At 40.8% G+C, this 19128-nt stretch overlaps 1 protein-coding gene across 1 annotated transcript in view; it reads left to right on the top strand.

The window, feature by feature from the left end:
• snx29 (sorting nexin 29) overlaps positions 1-19128 on the top strand; it is a 137658-nt gene that overhangs the window by 82793 nt on the left and 35737 nt on the right. Inside the window, exons 16-18 of the mRNA XM_019362793.2 lie at positions 6929-7045; positions 8741-8796; positions 9079-9160. Of these exons, the coding sequence (XP_019218338.1) occupies positions 6929-7045; positions 8741-8796; positions 9079-9160 (255 nt within the window). The remainder of the gene's footprint in view (positions 1-6928; positions 7046-8740; positions 8797-9078; positions 9161-19128) is intronic.

Genomic DNA, 19128 nt, shown 5'->3' with positions numbered 1-19128 from the left:
TTTTACTTATTGAATCCATAAATGTCATGCAAATAAAACCTCGACATCACCCACTGGTGAAGGCTAGAGTTTGACTTTTTGCCCATTGACATCTTGGTCTTTTTGAAGCCTGGCATCCCTGTAATCACTATAATGTTAATCCGGACGACGATTTTGCCGACTTAAAACAAAATGTACTTGCTGTAAAAACTGAACAACTGGTACCTCATAGCTTAATAGAGGGCTGGATATGACTCAGAAACTGAGGGACAATGCACACTCATGTGGTAGTGAGTTGTTAGTCAGTATGTAGCCACACATTACCCTACACCCACACACCCACTATGCCTGTTTTACTCAGTTCTACGCATAAATATTGCCACCGTACCACAGCCTGTGACCTCCAAACCCTGATATCAGCTTTCCCTTTTGTTTCCTCTTGTCCTGATGAGCTTTTCCCTCCTCTCCATCTAATTTTGCTCCACCCCATTTATAGTATGTGTAATTAAGGTTATTAGGTTTTGGGTCAGCTGTACCACTGCTGCTCCCCCCCTGTCTGTTTTCTTCTTTTGGGGGTTTCAGCTTCATCTTTGCCTTTTTTTATTCAGGCCAGCTCAGCTTGGCGCAGCTCAGATCAGATCATAAACGGGAGGAGAGGGAGAGGCGCACAGAGAGATTCTGTAGAGATGGGAGTGGAGAGAAGCAGAGAAGGATAAGGCGTTATCCTCCTCCGTGAGATTGTTTGTCCTTGTGCGAGCGGGTCTTTGAGCAGGGAGTCTTTACTGTATGGGGTCAACATCACTTGGGTGGCAGTTTTGCTGAAGTGAGGCAGTGCATCTTACTAAACCAGCCCCGCATGCCTGACAGAGAGACTTCTGCTCTTCTGTAGTCCAGTTTTCACTTACAGTCAGTCATTACCTTATTTTGGATATATCTGCATTGGATGAGGCATTTGAAGCTAAGATGAGTGTGTTTTTGGTTTTTTAAGCTGCTGGCTATTTTTATGACATCCTTACATAAAACTTGACTGATTAATTTATTCAAATATTTGATGTGATTTGGTAGGTTGGTGAAGGCTCACGCAGTGCGATTAAAAATAAATGTTGCCTTGTATTTGCTTTTAAGCCGTACACTTCAACTTCGCAGAGTCACAGAGCTGGAATAAATGAAAGCAATTTGTCTTTCTTACATACACAATAACCAACAAAGGTATTTGTTTTAATCACAGAGCTTTAGTATATTTGTCATTATTAATGGTAGAGGAAGAGAATGAGTTGAATCAGATTTTTCGTTTGTTTTATTTAAAGGTTCCAGCTGTTAATCCCACTTAAGTGCTGCTAACGGTACAAATTATATCAGTTTCATAGAAAATTAAAATGATAGACTCGTTCAGCCCAGAAAAACCACAGCGTGAGTTGCAGTTTCATTTCCACTTATTTTTACAAATGCGTAAAAGTATAGTACTGTATACTGTTATACTGCAAGATTATAATTAGAGAAGGCATATTGTCCTTCAGAGTTTTTGCTAGATCATTTTTAATCTGATTAGCACAGCTTCCAGTAAATGCAACGAGCCATGAATGTGTTTATTCCTACATTAGTAAATCTAATTGCTTGCAAATGAAATTCTGCAAAATGAGCAATTAAACTTCGGCTTCGTGGCTAATTAAAAGCACCTTGTAAAGTAATGTTTCACGTTCACAGCTTCTCACTAAAATGCTTGTATGTGTCCTCGGCCCCCAAGGTATTGCAATAACCAACAGTGCAATAGCATGAAACTGTCAGCGAGTATAAGTCTGACATTGCTGTTATCATGCACAATATTCAGAATTGGCCTATTCATCAAACCTAAGCACCTTTAAATCATCCTAGTTTGGAGCAGGGGAGTGCAGTTATCACAGAAGACTGTCCTACCTCCTCAGGCAGGCCGTTGCAGCTCATTCTGGTCACTTTTGGTTCTCAGTTTTGATTATAGGATATCCTCTGGATATCCCTACCTGAGCCATGCGACCATGACTTTAAGCTTTACAAAGCTCTACAACAGCTGCCTGTCAGCTTCCATTTTTCAGACTTGTTGAGTTGTCAGGGTTTTTCCTTGTGTCTTATGGTTCCACACTGAAAGTTTTAGAGTTTGAAGCTGCTTGATGGAAATTGTCAGCTAGTCCATCAGCCTTGAGGCTAAGAAGTTACTAGGAGGAAAACAAAGGTGGAGAAAGAGGACATACATGTCATACACACAGATCACTGCCACCATCCTAACTCTGGAGCTGCCACCTGCAACAGCTTTGACACAAGAGACCTCTGATGGTGTCCTGGGGTATTTTGGGTGCTGTAGGTTGTAGAGTGGGGCCTTCATGGATTAGTTTTCGACTAGCTATGGATTCTCACTCAGAGTGGGAGAGACTGGAAATTTTGGAGGGCTCTTTGTCATGTCATGTTGTTGTACTGTGGTGAGGCGCATTGTCCTGTCCTCTTGTGTCTGCAGCAGTGTTTAGTTGGTTGTGTAACATCAACATGAATCCATGTCTGAGGTTTCCCAGGAGGACGTTGTTTTAACCTGATTTGTTAAGCCCAGGTCGGACAGGGAAGAGTATGGGGAGTACGGTTTCTTTCTAGCAGTACAGTGTCTGCAAGGGTTAAATTGCATCATATCTCTAGTTTGCTCATTACTTTGTGTTGTATGTATATTATTTGTATTCCCTCTGCTACTGTTTGGCATGTTACCACACCGTATGTGTATACTTTCCTTTCCTTTTAAACCATTTATGCCATCAAATTGAACTCTAAAGCTAACTTTTGGAATCTCCATAATCTCCTTATGAAGTACTGATTTTTTTTGTTTATTTTGTGATGAAATTTCAAAAGCCACTAATTAGCTGCTACCCTGTAGATATTTATTGGCTGATGCAACTCTGAACTGAGGCTTTGGGTGGCCTTGTCTAGAGAAAGGTCAGCTAAAGAGTGTGATAATGCCCACTGAGTAATGCCCGTTGCATGTGAGGTCCAGATATGAGTGAATGAACGCTGAAACTTAGTTGTGCATTTTAATGAAGCGTTAATAACACAGAGGAGATGACCTTGCCTGGTGAAACAAATTGGCAATGCTAGCACGTAGCTACTGCTTAATGCAGTCCCGTGTTTGGCGTGTAAAATTGCAATTCACATTTTCACATGCACACTTAGATACTCTATACTACATACACTACTGTACACATGCACACATCTACAGCCAGAGAAAAACTTATTAGCTCACTCTCACTGAGAATTAATTGGGTTTCTTCACGCTTAAAATTAATTCCCTCCTTTATAATGTCCTGTTTAAGAGTCATGGCAGCTAAATAAATAGAGGTGATGAATGGCTTGCATGGCAGTCAAAGGTGTTAAGCATACATGTGCTTACTCTTCCCTGTCTTACCTGGGCTTACAAACGCACACTTTGAACTTGAAATTTGATTTTGTGTTTCTCATTCGTACACATCATGTCGCATCTTCATCTCGTCTCATCACAAATGTCAAGGCTCAGGAGAGAGATGGAAACTTTAAGGGTTGGGGGATTAATTTTTGAGCCACAGTCAGTTATGTTTTATGTTTAAAGATTACCATCAGCTGTTTTTTATTGCTTTGCAGCACTGTCTGATCCAGTGATTTATACTGCCTCGCTTATTTAGAGACATTTTTATATTGACTGAGACACTGGTATACCTGCTTAAACAAAAAGCGTCAAGCCAGAGTATCAACAGAGCTCAAACAGAATTCTGAAGAAAAATAAGTCCGTGTCATGTGAGGCTGTGTGCAGGCAGGAGTGGAATGGTGGACCCAAAGTGCAGACTCTTGGAGACGAAGAAGGTGAGCTCGAACACAGCTTTAATGGTGAACCAGACCAAAAACTAAACTGAAAAAATACAAAAAACTAACCAGGCTGGCAAACAGAACACACAGTACAGGATGAGGGTAGATTGCAACATGGACAGAGGAAAACACAGGGCTTAAATACACAGAGGGAGCAATCAGTGAATGAGAGACAGAAGGGAAACACAGCTGGGGCAAATCAGGGCTAACGAGACAAGGGAAGCAAATCCTGATACATTAACCCGAGACACGGACTTCAAAGTAAAACAGGAAACATAACACAGAGATGCGGACTTGACAAGGGGACACAGCAACTAAGAAACACAGACAGAAGCCAAAAGACTAAAACTCTAAACTCTAACATAAACCACACAGAGAACCTAAACTCAGAGCAACCCTATAACCCATTAGAGAAAGAAAGCTAAAAATATAATAAACCCAATCAAAGAACCAAAAACACAAAACCACTGGGTCGACGACCCAGGTCCCCTAACAGTCTGCTGTTTTTCACAGGTAAATAAAAAAGATATATATAATATACTTTTACGACTATGTAGATAACGATCGTTGTGACTGTAGAGTTGCAAACAGTGCTTATTTATTGCATCACATTGGATGAAATCTGCAGTACTGATAATATCTCTGAAATTATACATACATTTGTAATGCCAGACCAAAATTATTCAATGTGGAATACCCGAAGACAAAAACAAAACCTGGCACAAAGCTTGAGAAAATCAGAGTTTCACCAGTTTATTCCGTTTTTCTGGCACGAGTGGCCATATTCGGATGAGAAGTGAGAATATAAATGTATGAACTAACGCAAGCAAGTTACATCTATAGACTACACTGGCACACACACCACCTAATGCTAATGAGTGCTAAGTAATAGCAAAACTGAAACACAAACTTTGGCGACATCAACACAATAACTTATCAAAACAAACCGTTGAGTGGCTTCATTTTCTTCTGGAGGTGTCTATTTGTTGTTAATGTTTCCCTTTTTACCTTTGAAGTCTACAAATGTGCTGAGATTGTACATATAACACAAAATTAATCGTGTCTACTTTGTTTAGTGGTCTTTCTCAATCTAATAGTAGTCTAACACATGACTTTGTTTTCCTGAAAATAACAAAGCTGTGACAGAAGCGAACAGCAGTATCTCCTAAAAGAGCATTTTAACATCTCCACCTACGTTGGCAAAATTATTTTTTCCTGCTCACGGTTTATACCAGATACACGGCAGGCATCATGAGTCAGTGTGATCTGTGCTCCGCGGCCTTACTGAGATAAATACAGCAATTGACAATCAAGACAAAACCTGCAAACTCTTTTGCAATCAAGAAAACCCATTATCACTATTGAATACTTAACACTAGCTTATTCTGCGTCGTCTTTTTCTTTTTTATTTATGTATTTTTATCTGTTTTAATTATACTTCCTGATTTCATCACAACGGCTTTGAAATTTCATTCTTTTGTCCAGTTGAATGCGTTCAGATTTCAAGGAGATTTGTTATTTGTTCCTGTGGCAGAACTCGTCTCTGCGCCACTGCAGCTTTGCTGTTGTCTTGTGGTTGTCATGGTAACTGAAAAGTCAATTTGATACAATATTGAAACATTCAATAAATGTTGACAAATTACCTATAGAATGCGTCAGTTGTTCCCTGACCGACAGCACTGTTGTCTCTGGCAGTGACAGTCACTGGTAAAACAAACTGTTTTGCACTGATTGTAAGTCGGCTGTCTCCTAATTGGTTCTCTCTTACAAATGCAAGGTTTAAACAGCAAGTAGGTTGGGCTTGTGTGCTCATACTTAGTTTTTCTGACCAAATTAATGATATCCACTTTCATTGACCTTATAGGGCATGAAAGATGTGCAGTAACAGTACATCTACTATATTGTATTGAGTAAGAGAAATCATAATACTGCCCCTTTAATTTCAATCTATGTTACTAACCGATAAAGTGACAAACTCAAGTTTAAATGGCAGACGCTTGTAAAAGTGGACCAGTCCACTTCTACAACCTCAGTCGATTTCACCTAGTTGAAGAAAAACGTAAATGAAAAACAGAGTTGTTGTCCTCAGAGCCAACAAAGATCGCAGCCCACCAACATCAGAGCTACCGTGTAAATGTTTTTCCAGTGCCACACATAGTCTATAAATAAAGCTGCAATATTTCATTTTTCTTGGTTAAAAACATTTTCTGGCTACTTTCACTGTCACCTTTGTTTGAAATGAGCCTTTCCTGTTGCTCTTTTCACTGTTTTCCTTTGGTTATATTGCAATTTTGCTATACCTTGCCTGGTACAAGAACACAAATCGACTTTGACATAAAACTATTTTGTAAAATATTCAGGGAACCACAGATTTAATATCATCGTCAACACTCTTGTCTTTATTACTTGAGAAGTCTCCCCTCTTCTTTATGGCAGTGTGTGGCTTCTAAATGCGATGGGATAAAGTTAATGTATGAAGGTCAGCACTGGAGCAACACTGATGCTCAGCTCACCTGTCAGCCGGCAACGGCGCTCTTTCCAAGTGGCTGTGACAGCAGGTGTCCTCCATACAGCACAGTGTGTGTCACAGCTGTCAGTCTCCTGACAGAGACCTGTCCACAGCGTCCAGCCTGGTTAGGCAGACAGGCTGGGGAACACACACACACACACACACACACACACACACACACACACACACACACACACACACACACACTGGATAGCTTGGCTGTATTTGCATGAACACACACACACACACAGAATAACATTGTGTCAAGGTTAGTTAGAGCTGATGACATTTGAATAGCAGGCAGGAAGGAGAACACACAGGATGGGAGCTAATTTCACCTCCTCTCCCTCCATCATTCCTATGTCTGTTGGAAATTGTCCTGCTGTCCTTATCCATTATGTCTTAACTGGAGTGTGTTTGCCTTTTGTGCGATTTTCATATAAACTGACGATTAATTTTTTGTTTTCTGACTCCTACGCATGATTTTTAAATTATTTTACACTGTACATAATTGTGTCCAGCAGAAGAGTGGTCCATGGTTTGATTAATTCAAGTGGCTTGTTGTGTTTTCTTCCTCTGTGTGTGTTTTAGGTGGCCGAGATGCATGGGGAATTGATAGAGTTTAATGAGCGCCTGTACCGTTCGCTCATGGCCAAAGACCACCTCATAATCCAGATGAGACAGGAGCTCATTGACCTGAGAGGACCGGTGAGTGGCACACAGCAACAGACGCATCCTGTCTCGTCTGATTTCTCTGCGGGTTTTCTCCTTTTCTCTTCTTTGACTCGCCCGCTGATGCTGTTTGATTTTCATTTCCACTTGGTCCTGTTTGTTTGTCCATCCCTCCGCTCATTTTCCCAACAGTCGGTGGCGTCAATAATGGTTATCTTCTTTCTCATTTTCTGTTGGTGAGATTTGATTTTCTCCGGGAGACTTTCTCCTGATCTTGATGGCTATCGATGTTAATACTAAGTATCCATTGTTCTTGTTAGACAGTACACAGACAGAGCTACTTTTTCTCACTACTTTCTACACTAACAAGAAAAACGCACAGATTACCAACGTCTGGTCATGCTCAGGAGAGCCTAAAGCTGTCTAGACGTGCACACACACAGGCTGCCCACAGTTTGAGTTGGTATAGCTTCAGTGAAGGGAGCCCCAGGTTGCAGATAGGAGCTCTTATCCCTGAGCTTCAGCCCTGCTCTACTGGACTTGTGTGTCAGTGTGTGTGTGTGTGTGTGTGTGTGTGTGTGTGTGTGTGTGTGTGTGTTTTGTGCATGTCCATCTGTTTCCTAAGTGCTCCATGCTTGCTACAACTCAGAGCTGCTGCAGACGACCAAACCAGGGTCGCTGCCTCACTGATCCCTTTCTTGGTCTTGCTCATCTATTACCTTCTCTCTGTGCATGAGTGCGTGCATGTGTGCATGTGTGCGCGTGTGTGTGTGTTTGATGAAAGCCTGGAGGCTGGCGGCCCAATTGCACTGGCTGTGGTGACAGTGTTTTTGCTCAGGTTTAGATAGGCTCTCTGGGAAATCTGAATAGCTGACATGCCAGCTCTGGGAGAGACAGGTTGGGGGAAGACACACAAGCTATCGTGTTCCCAACACTTCAGGCAACATTACATTAACTTGCATTGATTCCCTGGAGACTTACCCTAACCTTAGATATAAGCACTACTCACCCAACCATAACCTTATCAAAACCAAGCTGTCGCAGCGTGAAATTTGATGATTTTTGTTACGGGCTCTTGCTTTATCCCAGCAACATGATTTTCTAAACAGATTTAAACCCCCCCACACTACATGAGTAACACAAGTACACTCTCTCTCTTTCTCAATTCGATTGACTTCATTTCTCGAGGCCTTTATTGGCATGAAAGTGTCAAGAGACAAAATTGCCAAAGCATCAAAATGTGATTTGTCTGAGTGTTTGGACATTGCACAATAGCAGTAAATTGAATAGTATTAGAAGTTTAAGATTGATTACATAGTAATTACACACTGTATGTATGAATTGCAGGAACATCCTGCGTGTATGGATGCATCGGTATGCTGTGTATATCTAGGTTATTCATTTCGCATGTTGTTACATATTGTTGGGCAGGGGCAGATGTGCTGTCTCCTTTCTTTCCCACGGCCATGTACACACATACTCTTTCTCATCCACAAGGCCAACATGTAGCACATTTAATGTGGTTACTTCACCAACCTGGAGGCATGCATGCTTGATGAATACATACACAGGGAAGACACTGGTGTAGGAATCACTGGTAGATGGATTCAGTGTCTTTTTGTGTGTATCTGATAAAATATTTGTGCAGGAGTTTGTCCTGTATTTGAATTGAAAGTCCTTTTGTTTGTTCCTTGCTCTTTAGCGTTCTTCCTCTCATTCATTTTTTTCCAGGTTCCAGGTGATTTAAGCCAGACGTCAGATGACCCTAGCCTGTCAGATTTTGAGACGTAAGAACATTTCTCTACATCTCCCGTCCAACGCATCTTTCTCTCACCCCTTTCTATCTCATAGTTTAGTGTCTCTCACCCCTTTTTCTCCCTTTGCACTGTTTCCTCTGAGTTTACAACTAAATTAGATTTTCAGGTGTTTTACCAGAGTGAACTGCAAACAATGGTAGCTGTCCAAACACAGTGCTGACATACTGTTAATGTTGCTGCTGCTCGGGATAATGATAATGATGATGATAATGAAGACGGCGGTGAGAACTGTTTGTTGTTTGTGTCACTCAGGGCTCATCGCGCTCTCATCAACGTATGGATCCCCTCTGTGTTCCTGCAAGGCAGAGCTGCCAACGCCTACCACGTCTATCAGGTACACACAGCCACATTAATATCTCTGTCTGAGCCACGCGTTGTGTTTACCAGGCAAAAAGAGTGATTTCATCAAGATCTACCGATTTAAACATTGACTTTGATGTCTGATGTACAGACTGCTGTAGATATAAGACAAAAATAACATTTTAATTGGAATAGAAACAGTGGAAGAAAGTAATGGACAGAACAAGAAGTTAAAAGTTCATGAAGGCACAGAGCGAAGGAACAAAATGAGAAAGCGCTGAAATAATTACACATTCGCTCACGTGTGCATTAATAGCTCATCTGTGTTTATTCAAATTGTTGTGTTTGAATGTTTTTAGTACCTAAAAAGCAGTTTTCATTGGTACAGCTCTGGTCCTTTTTTTGTAGCTTTTCTTGGGAAGGTTTTATAGATACTAACTTTGTCAGGGCATTTTTAGAAAACTAAAGGACGCGTTGATTTAATCAGTTTGTTTTACTGATCCTGCCCTGTAGAAACACTCGCTTCGTAAGTCTTTCTGTTGATTTGGAATTCAAGCAAGATTAAAATTAAAAATTAAATCACTGAAGTTAAGAAAAGAAATCATCAGCCTGAAGATGTACTGTATCCTGAATGAAAATTAGAAGTTTAGCTCATTTATATGTAAACATGGTAAACTATACCTGCTAAACATCAGCATGTTTATATTTTTAAATCCAGTTTGTCAGCTCAAGATATTTAGCACAATCTTATAGAGCTGCTAGCATGGGTGTAGTTGTGCTTTCTAAATGTAAAATGTGAAAATAAAAGTTTAAAGATGACGCACACAGTGAGTTAATATACTGAATGTCTAAATGTGCACTACAATAATTTTTACAGTTGCTTTGGTGGAGTTTTATTCCATCATAGGGCACTGCTGGATGTCATTCTAGTGATATAGACAATTAGAAACAAAGATCCTGTATGTTCTTTCATATATTCATGTGCATGTGATGGAGCAAGTCCTAATTATTTTTTGTTGTTTATGTTTACTGGTATTTTATGAACTCTTTCTGTGAAAGAACCTTGTAACTGAGTCTGTTAGTGAAGGAAACAAGGAACAGATGAGGATTTGAGGAAATAATGTCCCTCAGTGAGAAATGAATTTATACTGTCAGACAGCTGTAACATTTACTCCCGGACGTCAGGATACAGCAAAAACTAATAATGGATGTGCTGGAATATTCATCCCGTTAAAGATTATTATAGTTAACTTAAACTAAAGTAAAAAACTAAAATTAGATGTGAAACTGAATTTTAATCCTTTCATGCATGAATTCTGACAACCTCAATTAGGATTTTTTTCTTAAGTATTTTTATTCATCTTTAGGCATGAAAAAAAGATTTTTGAACTTCATGTTTTTAAACATGTACTTTTCAAAGAGTTTTTTTTACATGTTCACGTAGGTGGACAACATAAGTTTTGACTGGGTGGCAGGGTATGGAGTGACACATCAGTGTCCAATGTAGTGGTTTATGTGCAAGTATACCATCAACACTGACACAAATACAAGAAAACAGCCTTTGAATAGCTGTCCAATGTAGTGACCATTATGCGTGAAAGGTTTAATTAACTAAAATAAAAACTAGTTTTTTGGAAATAGATGGTTATATGAAGATGGAAAATTCAAAATAAATGGAGGAAATCGTTTAGTTTGAGTCTTTTAAATTGGTAGAATTTGTTACCACATCTTCCCTAATGAGGCTTTAATGGACATGTTTATTGAGACTTTGGATGTCTACAGCATTGTTTCCTAACCTTTTGCAGCCACGGCACATATTTCACATTAGGAAAATCACACGGCACACCACCAAACACAAATGTGATAAAAAGCATGTTGATAATTTTTCCCTGCACACCAGCTATAGCAGAATTAGCTCAGTTTGTCCCCAGTATACCTATTTTTTGCTTTTTTCTGACCACGACTCATGCTAGGGGCATCATCCGGGTCGGAATTTTCTCCAGGACGCAGGTCAGATTGGCTACTTTTTCTTTTCAAATGTGTATCTATTGCTGTTACGCTGCGTTGTCTCACTCACATCATGACTATTATGTAATTTCTTCTTCGTCTTCTGTTAGTGGCAACCCATTTAATTAGAGCAGGTAGCTGTACTGGTGATGGCCAGAGGGGCCGATGGCGCGATATGGCAGCCTCGCTTCTGTCAGTCTGCCCCAGGGCAGCTGTGGCTACAACTGTAGCTTGCCTCCACCAGTGTGTGAATGTGAGCGTGAATGAATAGTGGAATTGTAAAGCGCTTTGAGTGTCTAGAAAAGCGCTATATAAATGCAATCCATTATTATTATTATTATTATTATTATTATTATTATTATTATTATTATTGTTATTATTGTTATTACTGCTCTCTAGTGAAAGACAATGTAATTGTTCTGGTCGTTGCTCACGCCGATTGCTTAGAGTACTAATCAGGTGGAACCAGATAATTTTCCATGGCACACCTGATCATTTCTCACGGCACAACTAGTGCCGCAGCACAGTGGTTGGGAACCACTGGTCTACAGAAATGTGAGTCAACTGCTTTGAAAAGGTTTTCCTAAATCTCATCTCTGGTTTAAGCCTGCCATATTAGAATACTAAAATTAAGACTGATAAACAAATACACTGAAATTAATAAAAACTGAACAGAAATGAGCAAATCCACTGTGGAAACAAAAAGTAAATAAAAATAAAAACTAATCAGAAAATACAAAACCGTAACAACTCTAACAGTCCATAACAGAAACCAATGCTTCAGCTGGGATTCGTCATGTCTCACATTGACCACATAAATCAATACTGTGCCTCATCAGAAAGAGGGGGAGATGACTAAGGTAGAAACTGGCATACATCAGGAAAAAAAGTGCATAGTTCACATTTTTGTTGAAACTAATTATCCGATGAATCTGGGACCATTTCTAATGTTGGTACATGGTGGGCGTCTGTACCAGATATCGATCTAACATGGTCCTGGCTTCATCATCATCACATCTGAACTCCATCTTCAGGAACATAAAGTTACTGAGCTTCTGCAATCATACAATTATCCCCACGAAACGAGTATAAATCCTGTGACAAATTCAACCTGTGAGTTGCTCTTTAAGCTTAGAAAAGGTTTGTCTGGAAATGCCAAGAAATAAAAGGCTAGCTGTCGCTTTTTTTTGGGCAGTCTGTGCTCCAAGATGGCTGTGTGTCCCTCGTCATCGATTGGTGCCCTGCCAGAACTGTTGCAGACCTAAATAAGTCCCAGAATGCTCACTGCGCTTCCCACTCGAGCCTGCCATTTCTGAGTTTGCAGTCAAGTTTGGTCAGAACTCTAAGCGTTTACACCAATGATAATAGAGCAGCTCCACTTAACTAAAATAGTGTTTCCAGAGCTCTGTGCCGGGTACTTATCTAAGTAAGGTGTGCTGGGAACTGGACTCGAGAGCAGCTTAACAAACCGAACTGCTGCTTCTTCTTGTATCTGTCAAGTTATCGAGCAAAGCAGACAACGGCACCTCATTCCCTCTGTGGCTGTTTTACTGTGTCTGTCACATTAACAAGGTGTTACACCTCAGCTCTCTCGCCGTGGCTGTCCCCTGCTTCCCCCATGTGAGACAGAAACACACACATACTCAGACATTAAGTCCCATGGTTGAGCTTCATCAGACAGACAAACTCTCTCTCTCTCTCTCACACACACACACCTGCCTGCTCAGGTATTTACACAAACCTGCACTATTGGAGATGAGACAAAAACTGATGCGCACACACACACACAAGTGCTGCTACAGTGGACACCTTCTTCACGCTGCACAAATACACCTGTCAGACAGAAAAGTGCATGTGTGTACACACACTGTGGTATTATCTGCTCTGTAGCCAGGAGGTACAGCTGTAATGTTAGTCAGTGAAAACCATATGGGACAGGAAGAGACAGGTGACACATCCTTAGCTGTAACGGATAGGCAGGAGTGACTGGCTACCATCTCAGCTTGGCTCAACTTATACATAATAGATGTAAATTCCCAATTCAGGACTCAAACTTTTAGCTGTGTGACATCTTTTTGAGCCAGACTGTCTCCGTCCTCCCAGCAGGACTGATGCGCGACAAAGGCAAATGAGACGCATTGTCTTAATTTCTCTCGTACCCGCTCGCAGCTTCAGGCCGCCTCTCGCAGATGCACGGGGCAGTGCCTTTATTCTGCATTATGCATACACAGTAATAAATGTATCACCAAACACATGATGGCAATAATTTAGAATTATCATTTGTTGCTAGTAAAATGCTCAGTGGAAAGTGGCCCACATTTAAACTGCTGTGCAGTGTTGGGTGAAGTGAGTTGTTCAATGCAGTTGGTAACTTTTATATTCAGGTGAGTGCTTTGTAACTGTGCTCCCATAAAGGCAGTTTTTTTTTTTTGCCAGAAATAATTACAGACTGTTAAGCACTACACCCAGTTTGAGCCTCTCGTTTCTGAATATATTGTTCAACAAACAATAAAAGAAGTCGTAGTCTTTACGAGAGTCTAAAGATATTTTTTTTGCCTGTGGGAATCCCACGCTTTCAACTAAATGCGATGTAATGGTTGGTTAAAAGTAGGTGAACCGCACACAGGCATGTACAACGCTGCAGGCAATTATTAGCATCCACCTGCAGTTGCGGATTTATGGATGGACTCCAGTATTTAAGCTGAGTATTTTCCATGTGTTGTGCTAATTTAGCCTAATTTCTCCATCTGAAAAATGGTCTCTGAGAGACTACTGTCCAGCCCTGGAGCTGGTATAAAGCACAACCCATCTGGTGTATTGGATACTTCCATTCACAGAGCTATATTCGTCTAATGGCTCCCTGTGGAAACGGCTTTTGTTCTTAGACAGGCTAATGGATGGCCAAGGTTACTGGAGTCATTGTTGTTAAGGTGAGGCTGTTGTGGTGATTGAACACTGAGCCAACAGTCTTAAAGACCTGAGGGTATCATGAGGAAATGGCAGGGGTCTCTTTAAATTACCCTCAAGCGAGTGCATAGATTTTTTTTTGTCTTTTTTTTCTTCATTGTTGCACTCGCGCACACACCCATATGCTTGCAAAATTGAACCAATGATGGGAGCAATGAGCCATAGCCAAAGCTGGCTTTTGTAAGGCTTGGAGAGTGAATGGGATTTCAGAAGCCTGAGCCCGAGTTAGGTCACGGCAACCTTGTGGTGAAAATAAGCTCGCTAGGAGCTCTATACTGCTGCTAAACCCATCCAGAGAGGTGGAAGGGCTGATCTAACCATCGCATCTCATAGCGCGTGTCCCTAAATGTCTGCCTCCTTGCTTCATTCTCACTGTCCTCCTTTTCAGCCTGCATATCTGTCTCACTCCCCCTGCCAGATTGCATGCCATTATGACAGGGGTAAGCCTACTTGTACTCCATTTTTGTCTTTGCATGTCCTCAGAGCCCCTTTTTTCCCCTCTAAGATTTCTAAAATGACTTCCATCTGAAGTGTGGTACGGCCATTGGACAGACAGACAGAGATGAAGAGAGAGACTGATGGATTTGCTCCATTATAAGTTGGGTTCTGCTCTTTGTGCGCCTCTGGGCCTTTATTCTTCCATCATTCCGTCCCTTTACTTTCCCCTTCTGAACTCATAATGAGAGAATTATACCGGCCGTGGCAAATCACTGACTCGCTCCCACACAATCCCAACAATAGAGGCTATTAAAAGAGAATGAGAGAACGCATCGTTTGCACACCGTCAGCAAGCACAAGCGGTGATTTCTGTGTGCGCGTGAGCGTCTGGGCTTTTCATTACCCGTGTATCCTGGACCAGCATTGTGTTGTGAAAAGAGCATCAGTCAGAGGCTGATGAGGAACTCTCCTCCAAAGAAGTGTCTGTGCTGGCTGCCTGTGTGTTATTGGGATCCTTGTGCTTGCAACAAGGCTGTCAGCGAAAAGTAGAAGAAACAAACACTCTGGGAAAGACATCTTAGAACTAAATGTAAGGTATTTGCCTCTGGAGATGGCGGTGTCAGTGGTTTGGTAAATTGGTCCGACACTTTTTGTCTGCGGCTTTCATTGGACTGCTTTCTCTCTTTTTTTTTTTTGTAATGGAGAAACTGCTGTTACATTTAAAAATGCCAGATACATCAGAGTCGACGGATTAAAACGTATGGACCCAGGCAACCAAATACCTGCAAAACTAATGGCGCGCCTTTTGTCATTACTGAAGTAGTAACTTTGTGGATTCTTCACTGGTTGCCTAGTTACGGGTCCTGATCAAGAAATGTTCAGGGACATAACGCCCTATTGATCTTTCAATTCAAAAAAAGTTACTGTGCCTTTTGGAGAGTTTACTTGGGTCAGATAAAATAAGTGTTGTTGTTTTCAATGCAGTTCCACAAATGAATCTAATAGAATATAATAAAGATGTGTCATGATGGGTCAGGGTATGAGAGCAGGGGCTATAGAGAAATAACAAATTCATCACATGCATTGCATTGGGACATTTTGACAATCATATTTGTTCTCTTGCAGTCTGTGGTGCAATCTGTGAGGTATCAGATGATGCAACGTGCTGCACACTGCGTCTGTGTCATACTATGCCTCTTTTTACAATAAAGTTTTTACCACATCATTTTCATGGCAAAGTGTGACAAGAGTGAAGCTGGGAGCTTTTAGCCTTAGGTTAGGCGCTGTAGCTCATTTTTTGCTCACATACAATAAAAGATAAAAGCCTTGTGCCATTTGGCTCAAAAGTATTTTATGTTATTTCTTGTCAGACACTCTAAAGTAGTCCTGCTGAGAAGCTTACTGCTGTGCTGCTGTCTGATGGGAGCTTTCAGTTTGTTGATTATGAGGTGTCATACCTGTGGTGTAGATGAAAGATATGCTCTTTGTATCACAGCAGCATTTAGCTATGATAAAGTTTTATCTGCTAACAAAGCAGAAACGGGTATTATTGTCATGAGCTGAGTTTTTTTGCAGTAAAGCAATAACTTCAGTAAAGTTGCATGGGCTGTGACATATAATTGCAAAAGCTAATCTGAAAATGGGAAATTACACCTCAGTTTACATCAAAAGAAAGAGAAAAGTTGCATAAAAGGAGCTTTTTAATGCCACTTTTGTAACTCCAAAGGCAAGAAGATTCTTAAGTTGTTTTTTTCTTAGGGTTTCAGCTGGAAATAGTCCAACAAATGCACTGTTCACTTCAAAGTTTTTGAATATAGCCCCTCATCATCTTCCTTTCCAAATCTCTTTTTAAAAATTGCTCTTTCTGCTTTCCTCTCCTTTGCTTTATTATCTATCTGTTGTTCTTTTTCTTTTCATCAGTCTTGCTGTTTTACTTTTCCTCCAATTACTATTTTTCTCCTTTACTGGTTTAATCCTCTTTCACCTATTAATTTTCTATTCATCGATTCTAGTGCTGCTGACAAAGTCCAGGACAAAATGCTTGGGATCTTTCCACCTCCACAGCAATTTGACACGAAACACTAATGCATCATAATTTTAACCTCATACACCTTCCCAGATGAGACAAAGACAATAACGTGAACATGGGGGACGGCAATCTGTGCGTCCATCCATAAACTCAAACACAATCCAGGTATTAAGAAAAAATGTAGCATCCTGTAGTTTGAAGTGAGTCCAATGGAAAATGCTGGAGTTGAGAGCTGGTGTCTCCAGTCCACGTTAGCCGTTTCACATATAGATTCAATAGATATACAGTATCTGCACATACAAAAGGAGCAGTTCTCTTTGATCAGCCAAATGCTGCACCTATAATTGCAGTGCTGAAAACTCCTCACTGTTTCAGTTATGCTAATCTGACTGGAAACATCTACAGTTCTCTTCTTTCCTCTGTCCCTCACACGTTTGTTCTTTTTCCACAAAACGGCATTAAATTATGAATGAAATTTATTTTTCGCAAGCAGCGGGGCTGTGTGTGTGTGTGTGTGTGTGTGTGTGTGTGTGTGTGTGTGTGTGTGTGTGCGCGCGCACTCTAAGCCATCTAAGTTCATTCTATTCAGCAGAAGGTTCTGCCTGCTTCAGAGGTCTTGGGTATTTCTTGAGCTCAAGATAATAAGAAGAGGGTGTGATGGAGATGAGGTGTAGACTATACACACCATAAGAAATGAGAAATAGTTTTTCTCTTTTTTCTTTTTCTTTTTTTTCCCCTATTAGTTGGGTAACAGGGAGGCTCAGGTTGGGTCCACTGGTCATTGCTGCTCTACTCTCCTGGGTTGAAAAGCTCTTTTGCGGTTAAATTTACAAGCTTATTTTCCTGAGAAGTTTTTAAACAGACCATAGCTAGTTAAAATTGCTTGAGCTGCAGAGCTTGCTTTGCCATTTATGGCAACTGGAACTAATAAAACTGATCTCAAATTTCAGCAGATAAACAGCAACAATAACGCAGACACAACAATGCTAGACACTCAAAACATTGGTAAGTAAATCTAACCTTACCTGCTTTGTTGTGCACTCAAAGCTAAGTTAAAGTGATGATATCGTTTCCATGGCGCCGGTATAACTCACTGGGTTGAGCAGGTGAGCCATCTGCTCCAGCCCTGCATCTTCCCCCTGCTCTCTCTCAGCTTTCAAGTCCACTTTAAACTGAAACAAAGGCCACAAAATGCTTAAAAATGATCCCAGAAAATACTGTTGATGGTGATAAATTACAGATTACTGTTGTTAGTTAACTGACCACATCGACTGTTAATCTGATTACAAGGGATGCATCTCTAAAAGTGATATGTAATTATCATCAAGTCCATTAATTTTACTGCAGTTCATTAAAGTTCATTAAATATATTTGTTATTATCTACTTTGCGTGTGCTCATCTTCAAGCCTGTTCAAGCAGAGTCTCAATTACAGTAATAGCAGTTACATAAACCTTGTTTAACTTGCTTCTCTCAAAGACCTTAATGTATAGAAACTACATAAATCAGCGCATCTGTGAATCTTTGAGACGTCGTCCTTGAAACTCTTTCACATCTGTGCACAGCTGCCTTCAATGGACTGGTATCCCCAGAGACATGCAAAGTGGGAACTGTGTTAACACCTTTAATTTCTGTGTTATCCATTGGCTACAGCTAGGAAGACTCATGACTACTGAGGCGGTATGCCCTACCTCCAGACCTGCTCCACGTGAGCAGCTCTGATTAGCCAGAGGCTTAATCGGCATTGCTGGACTGCTTTCCCTATGCAGATGAGATAGTACATCCATATGTATTAATGTGAACTTTGAGCGTGTGCAGATAGCTGTGCATGTTTGTTGGTGTTGCATTTAAAGACACATGAATATCCCTGATCATGAGCTTGCAGGGGGTTTTTTTGTGTGGGTATTGTCACACACACACACACACACACACACACACACACACACACACACACACACACACACACACACACGTATTGGACTCTGTATGGATGTGCACGTGAGTGATTATGGTTATGATAATGGCTGGTTGGTGAAAGCGAGATAACGGTTATGTTGATGATGGTAATGATGAATGTTTTACAAAGATGATGATGATAATTACAATCGTTGTCTTCATCTTACATCCATCAGTCATAGATTAAACACCCTCGGGAAGGCGCAGAGGCTGCTTTTGCTGCTGTACACTGCAGCACTGGCACCTCATCAATTTCAGCATCAGTGTAATTTACATTACATTTCCATTTTAGGCACTTAAGTTAGTGCTCTTATCCAGAGCATTTCACAGTGGGGAGGTTGAGCTTCAGTGTCTCATTCAATAGTACTTAAATAAAATGCATTTCTGTGGAATGACACGGGCATTGGCAGGAGTAGGGATGAGGCTATGACCCTCTGACTTGAGGGGGAGAGCAGAAAATGCAACACCTGCCTAATGCATTGGAAAAGAGTAAAACTGCAATTACCAGTTCGCCTCAACTAGAGCCTGTACAAATATCTTTAGATGGGAAAGGCAAAAGGTTTCTTTTGTAACGAATTAGGATGATTAATTTTCTCAACTTGCAGT

Source organism: Oreochromis niloticus, linkage group LG8 (genome assembly GCF_001858045.2).
Source record: "Oreochromis niloticus isolate F11D_XX linkage group LG8, O_niloticus_UMD_NMBU, whole genome shotgun sequence".
NCBI lineage: Eukaryota > Metazoa > Chordata > Actinopteri > Cichliformes > Cichlidae > Oreochromis > Oreochromis niloticus.
The sequence above is the reverse complement of the archived record's forward strand: the minus strand, read 5'-3'. Positions and strand labels throughout refer to the sequence as shown.